Source organism: Solanum dulcamara, chromosome 8 (genome assembly GCF_947179165.1).
Source record: "Solanum dulcamara chromosome 8, daSolDulc1.2, whole genome shotgun sequence".
NCBI lineage: Eukaryota > Viridiplantae > Streptophyta > Magnoliopsida > Solanales > Solanaceae > Solanum > Solanum dulcamara.
The window spans coordinates 57204329-57213437 of NC_077244.1; the positions used below are offsets into that span (position 1 = coordinate 57204329).

Consider the following 9109-nt stretch of genomic DNA (forward strand, 5'->3'; position numbering starts at 1 on the left):
ATCATCTAAAGTTTTCCACGACTTTCTTCTTGGATACCTTTTTCTTCCCACTACCCTTCTTTGATGTTTAATTTGGATGCATTTTACCTGTTCAGGGAGAGTTAGGACACAAACATAACAAGAAAAATAAGAAGAAAGAAAAAAATATAACTAGAATGTCATAGTTTTTTGGCTCTACGAGGGTGAAGCTATGGGTCGTAGAAGAGTCGACAGCCTGTAGACTCATCTCGTAAAATCAAACCTGCAGGTTATTAGCCTTTGAAGTTTGTATACGAGAGGACCTTACGACCCGTAGAAATTTCTACAGATTGTAAGGTTTAGTCTTAGACGCAATGATGTTCCACTGGGTATTGGTACTAGACTTGTATGAGTCAATCCTAGGAATCGTAGATAGAACGATAACCCGTAATATGTACCCGTATAAGTAAAGTGCCAAAACATGAAAGTGCTGAATTTTGCCCATTTAGTTTGGATGAGTGTAATTAACGAGGCGTAGAAATCTCTACGACGCATAATTGGACTTGTAACACTTAGTTGTTTGTGAAATCTTGAGTGCGTTGCTTGCAAGGGGTAGCTACAACTCGTAGATAATACTATGACCTGTAGGAAACCCTCTTTTGAACAAACTTGAAGATAATTGCTCATCTTAATATTATCATATTAACACAAGTGAAAGGACTTCGAACTATTTAATTTTAAATAATATTTTAAATGAAGACCCAGTTTCCCAATTCACAAATTAGTTCAATAAGTCAGGTGCACAAGTAGATAAACCAGTTAAGCTCATTTCTTGTGAAGGTATTAATCACTGATTCTTGAGGTCCCATTCTACGAGGGGTACTACGACTCGTAGAATGATCTACGACTCATATAAAACCCTCATGTTGAGAATTCCACAAAGTCAGTGATCACCTTCCAACAAGGGTTCAACAATTAATTAATTATTCCATTGTCCATTTCATGAAGAACCTAGTACCTCCATTTCATACATCAATTCAATAATCCAATTTTATCATCACAAAAAGCCCTAATTTGGTTCTAACTAAATCTCCAGTCCCACTATATTACAAAGTTAATCAAGGTATGTAAGTAATTAAAAGATCAACTTACCACAATGGAGAATTAAAATTCTTTGCATTTTAAACTAGGACTGATATTGCTAGATGCTTGAGGAGTTAGGGTTTTTATCTTCTGACTGATTGATGCTTAAATGGTGTGGACTAGTGATGGAGTTTGTGTGGTTTAGGCAAGGGAGGTAATTTGAGAAAAACATTTATGAAGGAGAAGATGAACAGTGGTCGATTTAAGTCTTGGAGAAGAATGGGCGTGATTTTTAAACTTCATTTATTGTATTTAATATGGCTCGGGTTGGGTCGGGTATTTAACTTATTAAGTCCGCAAAATGAGCAATTTATGACTCATAATAATTATTACGACGTACACTTGAATCTTAGGTTGTCTTAGAGTTAAAGAAACATACCTGGAGTCCACGAGTGTAGGCTACGAGTCGTAGAAGGTTCTATGGGTTGTAGAGTACACTCATAGACTTAAAGCTACTCCGTGTATTGAATTTGGATATTGATGAGTTAAGTTTGCAAGTCACTCATAAAAAGGACTCGTATGTCTCTTTGAGTCCTTTTCAGTTTCTAGTATTTGCAATTCGGCATGGGCACGTGCTCAATCGTTGGCCTATTTTTTATGTTTTTTGTGACTCTAATTTGAAACGAACCCTAGCAAAGTCTATGCTATCCAAAAAACTAACAAGTAAGAGTAGAAAAATGATAAAAATAGACTAAATGAATACAAAGTAAATTGGGTTGCCTCCCAAGTAGCGCTTGATTTAGCGTTGCGGCACGATGTAGATATACTTAGTTTCTCAGACTTCACTAAGCTTACATGCTTCCACAGTTTTGATTTCATCCTCTATGCACATGTATGCTTTGATTCATTGCCCATTAACTTTGAACTTCGTACCGTCCTTCTTTTCTAGCTCGACCGCATTATGTGGAAAGACTTGACTCACTCAAAGTGGTCCCAACCATTTAGACTTGAGTTAGCTAGGAAATAAATGCATCCTCGAGTTGAAAAGAATGACCAAGTCTACGGGCGTAAATGTTCTCTTTTCAATCTTTTGGTCGTGAGTTTTCTTCATTCTTTCTTTGCACAAGGCTGGATCTCATATGCATTTAGATGAAACTCATCAAACTCATTTATTTGATTCATCCTTTGCTTTGATGCAGTGTCCCAATCTATGTTCAATTTCTTCAATGCCTACATATCTTTGTGTTCCAACTCTACGGGTAGATAACAAGATTTCCCAAAGACAAGTTGATAAGGTGACATACCTATGGGCGTCTTGAATGTTGTGTGTTAAGCCCATACAGCGTCATCAAGCTTCCTAGACCAATCCTTTCTATTTTCTCTCACCATTTTTGCGAGTATTTGCTTGATTTCACAATTTGAACTTTAACTTGTCCACTAGTTTGTGGATGATAAGGAGTTGCTACACTATGTTGAATCCCATACTTTTCAAGTAACACTTTGAACAATTGATTACAAAAGTGGAAACCTCCGTCACTGATTATTGCCCTTAGTGTACCAAATCTTAAGAGGATGTTACGCTTGAGAAAGGCGGTGACACTCCTTGCTTCATTGTTGGGAGGTGCAATAACTTCCATTTAGACACGTATTCAACCACAACGAGGATGTATTTCATTCCACTTGAACTTACAAAAGGTCCCATGAAGACAATTCCCCATACATCGAACAATTCAATGACTAGAATTGGAGTGAGTAGGAGATCATATTTCCTTGAAATTCCTCCTTCCCTTTGATAAAGATCACAAGACTTGGCGAAATCATGAGTATCTTGATGAATTGTTGACCAATAGTACCCACATTGTAGGATTTTATAGGCTATCTGAATACCACTATGATGGCCTTCAACAAGCGACGAATGGTATGCTTCCAAAATACTCATCATCTTTACTTTGGGTACACAGTGACGAATAATCCCATATGCACCAACATGGAACAAGTATGGTTCTTTCCTAAAGGATTTCTTCACATTGGACATGAACTTGCAGCGTTGGTGAACATTTAAATTAGATGGAACTATATCACTAATCAAAACCTGGCAATATGGCAAACCATGGAATTAAGTCATGTGATGCTACCAATACTTGTTTGTCTGGAAAGGTGTCATTTATCTAAACTCCATCTTCAAACTTTAACATCGCCTCTTCTTCAAGCCTAGAGAGATGGTCCATAACTTTGTTTTCTATCCCTTTTTGGTCTTTCACCTCAAAGGCGAACTCTTGTAATAGAAATACCCAACAAATAAGTCTTGGCTTGACATCTTTATTTTCCATGAGATATATCAATGCAGCATGGTATGTGTGTATAATGACTTTGGTGCCCAACAAGTAAGATCTAAACTTCTCGAAAGGGAACAGAACAACAAACAACTTTTGTTCAGTCATGGTGTAGTTTCTTTGAGCAACATTAAGGGATTTTCTAGCATGGTATATTGGATGTAAAATCTTCTCATGCCTTTGTCCCAATACTATGCTAAGTGCTACTCCACTTGCATCACACATGACTTCAAAGGGCTGCTTTCAATCTGGTGCAATAATGATAGGAGCCATAACTAACCTTTTGTTCAACTCTTCGAATGCTTCTAGACAGGCTTCATCAAAATCAAACTTCATCTCTTTATCTAGTAGTTTGCATAAATGATGAGCTATTTTGGAGAAGTCTTTGATGAAAAGGGGATAGAACCTGGCATGTCCCAAAAAGCTTTGAATACTTTTAACAGAGATGAGAGGAGGTAACTTTGTGATTACCTCAATCTTTGCTCGATCTACCTCAATGCCTTTGTTTGAAATCTTGTGACCCAGCACTATGCCCTCTTTCACTATAAAGTGACACTTCTCCCAATTTAGCACAAGGTTGGACTCTTCACACCTTTTTATTACATCTTGGATATGAGCCAAGCAATCATCGAATGAGTCACCAACCACTGAAAAATCATCCATGAAAACCTTAATTGTATCTTCCACCATGTTCGAAGAGATATACATCATACAAGTTCAAAGTTCACAGGTGCATTACACAATCTGAATGGCCTCTTTTTGTAGGTAAACATCTCATATGGGCATGTGAAAGTGGTCTTCTCTTGATATTCTGGAGTTATAGAGATCTGATTGTAGCCTGAATATCCATTAAGAAAAGAGTACTAACCTTTGCTAGTGAGACAGTCGAGCATCCGATCTATGAAAGGCATTGGAAAGTGATTTTTTTCAGTCCATGAGTTGAGCTTGAGATAATCCACACACACTCTCTAATTGGTGAATGACCTCATTGGAATAAGTTCATTCTTTGCGTTTGGCACCACATAAATACCATTATTTTTTGGTACACATTGGATTGGACTTACCCAATTACTATCTGTGATTAAATAAACAACCCTAGCATCTAACTATTTGATGATCTCTTTTTTGACTACCTCTTGCATAGGTGGGTTGAAACATCATTGGTGTTCAATGCTTGGTTTGAAATCCAGCATGAGTTGAATTTTATGAGTACATATGCCTAGTGCTATGCCAATGATGTCATTTATGGACCACCTTATTGCCCTTTTGAAATGCCTCAAGATGGATATAAGAGCTTCTACTTGCTTTTGGTGAATATCGGCGGCTATTATGATCGACAACATATTGTTGGGTCCCAAGAATGCATATTGCAAGTGAGATGGAAGTGCTTTGAGTTCCGAAGTTGGAGGTTCCTCGATGGATGGCTTCGCGGGTGGAGTTGCTCTATTTTTCAAGTTTAAGTCGAGTCTCTTGGGTGCGTGATTGAAATTCCAAGGTCATTTAGTGCATAAACGATTTCATCATACTCTTTAATGTGATCTTTATCAACATTCATGATGACGGCAGTTAGAGCTTTAACACCCAACCTCTCTTTATGGACCACCTTATTGCCCTTTTGAAATGCCTCAAGATGGATATAAGAGCTTCTACTTGCTTTTGGTGAATATCGGCGGCTATTATGATCGACAACGTATTGTTGGGTCCCAAGAATGCATATTGCAAGTGAGATGGAAGTGCTTTGAGTTCCGAAGTTGGAGGTTCCTCGATGGATGGCTTCGCGGGTGGAGTTGCTCTATTTTTCAAGTTTAAGTCGAGTCTCTTGGGTGCGTGATTGAAATTCCAAGGTCATTTAGTGCATAAACGATTTCATCATACTCTTTAATGTGATCTTTATCAACATTCATGATGACGGCAGTTAGAGCTTTAACACCCAACCTCTCTTTAATAGGTATGTTTGGTTGCAAATCGTCGACAAAATCAATCATAGAAACAACTCATAAATTATTGTGATGCTTTATTTCTTGGCATACATAAAACATCACCTCTTCATTATTTAGTCAAAACTTTAGTTGGTCAGTTTCCATGTCTACCAAAGCAAGTTCGGTTGCCAAGAATGGTGTACCTAGAATGATAGGAACATCAAAGTCTACTTCGTATTTAAGAATGACGAAGTCAGCAGGGAATATGAATGATTCAACCTTCACTGAAATATCATAAATGATGCCTACGGGCTTCTTCACAGTATAATCTGCCATCAAGAGCCGCATTGGCATCAATTTGGGGGCTCCCAATCCTAATTATCGAAACACTACAAGTGGTATTAAAGTAATTCTAGCACCCAAGTCGCACAACGCTTTTGCCAAGTTGAATACCCCAATAGTACATGGTATGGTGAATGCATCTGGGTCTTCTTTCTTTTGCAAAAATGAGCGAGTGGCGATTGCACTACAATGATGTAAGTTATCGGTCGGTTCAAAGCTTATCGTTCTCTTTTTTGTGACAAGATCCTTCATAAACTTGGCATAACCCGACATTTGTTCTAGTGACTCTAACAAGAGAGCATTCACCGAAAGTTGTTTTAACATGGAAATAAACTTAAGGAACTTTCCATCTTCGGCCTTTTTCTTCAATCTTTGCGGAAAAGGAGGAGGAGGTCTTGGCATTGGAATTAGAGTTGGAGCAGCATCTTTTGTATTGCCTGCTTTCTCATCATGCTTTTCATCTCTTTTTACAGGCTGTTTGGAGCTTGGCTCTTCGCCTACTACTTCTTCCTCAATTTTTCTTTCTATTTCATCCTCACTAACAACTATGTCGTTCATATCATCCTTAAGTTCTAGCATAGGTGGATCAACTGTTTGAATGCCACTTAGGGTGGTCACCGCTATGCATTGCCTATCATTCTTTGGATTTTGAATTTTATTACTTTAGAGAGTTCCTTTTTTGGCATGGGTTAAAAGATGATAAAATTTGCCCCAATTGTTGCTCAATAATCTTTATGGATGTAGAATGTGACTCAAATTTTTGATTAATTCCGAAAAAATCATTGCATATCTCCTTAAGATTATCCTCTATTGCGTCATGCGTTTTCATCATCTTAGCCATCATGTCTTCAATTCTTGCAAGTCCGGATCCCTCATCTCGATTTTTGGAAGGGATGTATGCACCACTATTGTTGTTATCTCTCCTTCTTCAATTACCTTTTTTGTCTTGCCCGTGGTTTCAATCATTGTATCCATTCTGGTTGTTATTGTTCTAATGATTGTAGTTTTCATCACGATTGTAATTGTTGTCGCGGTTGTAATGGCCCTCTCGATTGAATTTGTTGTAGTTCCGACCTTGATTTCCTTGACCTTAGCATCAAGAATCCTAATTGGATGCTTGGGCATTAGTACGGAAACCCCCTACTTGATCATTCACATAATAAACATCTTCTTCATATCCATAATCGTCATAACTTGGTGCCCTACCTTGATGGTTCATTGTATTAATTTTCTCTAGTCCTATGCTCTTGACTACCAACCTGATGTCATATTTTAATTGAGCGGGCTCTTGAAGTATCTCTTCGATTTGTAAGTTGGGATTCTGATTTGTGCGAATAGATAAGGATTTTATTGAAGTTTTTGTGTCCCTAGTGCTCCAAGCTCTGTTAGTCTTTGTAACACGATCAAGTCTCTCTACAGCCTCTTGGAAAGTGTTACCAAAAATGCTTCTCCAGTAATGGTGTTGGCGACAAGCTTTCCATTATCATCAAGTACACGGTAGAATAGCTCACGAAGTGACTTATCTACTATCCTATGATTTGGCACATTTCGTAGATACTTTATAAATCTCTCCCAAGCTCCGCAAATTGAATCTCCGGGCAACTGTTGGAAATTGTTGATTCAGTCTGTTAGTTTCAACTTCTTAGATAATGGAAAATACTTCTCATTAAATGCTATGCGTAATTCATCCCAAGTTGTGATGGAGTTGTACGGGAGTTCTGACAACCAAATTGAAGCTTCACCAGTAAGTGATAATGTAAAAATGTACAATCTAATGATATCCATATTTAAGCCTGGGTCGCCAACACTGCTTTGGCAAACATACGCCACAGTCTAGAGATGAATGTGTGGATCTTCAGATGGAAATTCTAAAAATAGTCCTCTACTATGAAATACTTAAATCAGCCCCCTTATGATACTAAACTTAGTTCATGGAGGCAATGGAGGTAACACAATAGCACCCGTAGTTCTGATGGCGTCAGAATAGACCCTATAGTTGTTTCATATGCCGAATTCAGAGCGTTGTTTAGGTAGAGGATGTTGCCTTGCTACTTGTGGATTATTAAGGACATTTTGTGGTTGATGTTGCAGAGTATGTTGTGGTGCACTGTCATATTGCTCTCTAAGATGTTCTGCGCCATCACCAAGTTTGTGTCCCTTGTTGTTATTGTTGTTGTTCTCCATCCTACGTAATGCTCTTTCAATTTCGGGATTGAATGAAATCAAGGAAATGCCTTGACTTCTCGTATTTGTCATGCACTAGGAGTCAAAACCTGTTTTAGCACAAACAAAAATAAAAATAACGTAATATAAGGAAATAATGACTACCGATCAAATAATAAAAATTAATCTTAATCTAAAAGTCAAACTCCTCAGCAACAATGCCAAAATTTGATATGATCAAATTACACCTCCCTAAAGAAGTATAAAGTGATTGTTAATCAAATATAGAACCTAACAAAGGTTAGGGTCGATCCCATGAGAAATGTGGTTTAGACTTTAGATCAATCGTTTATTATTTGCTTTAGTAATTAAGTTATTCCTGTAAAAAGAGAAAACAAAGGGAGGGGGGATTTTTATAAAATTAATCAATAAATCAAATAGAAAACGTCAACGAACGAAAGTACAGTTTAATGTGGTCTAAATCAATAAGAAGTGAAAGTAGAGTTTTATGAGTTCCCCATGAATCCTTAACTATGTAGACCTTTTTTTATAAGTAATTCTTTCCTAGTATATTACACGTAGAATCGGTAAGTTAATTTTACCTAAGTCCTTGATCCGACAAATAAGTGAATTTCACTATGCAACTTGATCCATCTACGAGTGTATGCTTTACTAACCCTTACCAATGATCCCAGATTTAGCTATCTCTTGATCCGTTCAAGCTAATTAGATGACGATGATTAGCCCTAAATCTCATTGTTTAATCCTTTTTCCCATCTATTTCCTCCTTAATTTGGCAAGTAAGGATAAGGTGAGTTCTAACGTTGGCCACCGTTAAAAGCAATCAAAATAAAGAAAAAAATAAAACATGCTTACACACCATTCAAGAATTACTTTTTATTAAGTTCTACGTCGTTAATTCTTCATGATTCCCACAACCCTAGTTGTGGAATTAGCTACTCATAACTATGTGTTCACAATCAATAATATTCACTTTAAAAGAAATCATAAACTTACCATGAGATTTATGGAAACCCAAAAATCTTCAATAAAATTCGAACGTAAAATATTGATAACAAAAATCCAAATTCAAGAATAAAAGCTCAAAAGTATTTTAAGTTATATTCTAAAACCCAAAAATGTGTATAAAGTAATCTAAACCTAAGAAGTGTATTTATAGACAAACAATCCTAAATAAATATGAATTTGGAAAACATAGGAAACTTAAAGTTGGTTTGGGTCTATGGCTCGTTTTTATGGGTTGTAACAATTTAGACGATTCGTAGACCCATCTTGTAATATTTCACATTG

General features: G+C 37.0%; 1 protein-coding gene across 1 annotated transcript; it reads right to left on the minus strand.

Moving 5' to 3' along the window:
- Positions 1 to 5431: 5431 nt before the first annotated feature.
- Positions 5432 to 6214, minus strand: LOC129899990 (uncharacterized). The gene is made up of 2 exons (XM_055974979.1): positions 5713 to 6214; positions 5432 to 5622 (listed from the first exon to the last, which is right to left on the minus strand). Exons 1-2 carry the CDS (start codon positions 6212 to 6214, stop codon positions 5432 to 5434), a joined length of 693 nt encoding a protein of 230 aa, XP_055830954.1.
- Between the last annotated feature and the right edge of the window lie 2895 nt (positions 6215 to 9109).

Excerpts from the sequence above, each read along its gene's own strand:
- LOC129899990 (XM_055974979.1), bottom strand. The coding sequence starts at position 6,214 with ATGCTAGAACTTAAGGATGATATGAACGACATAGTTGTTAGTGAGGAT. Across the intron at positions 5,623-5,712 it reads AAAAGCGTTGTGCGACTTGG|ATTATACTGTGAAGAAGCCC; the intron begins GTGCTAGAATTA and ends TCTTGATGGCAG.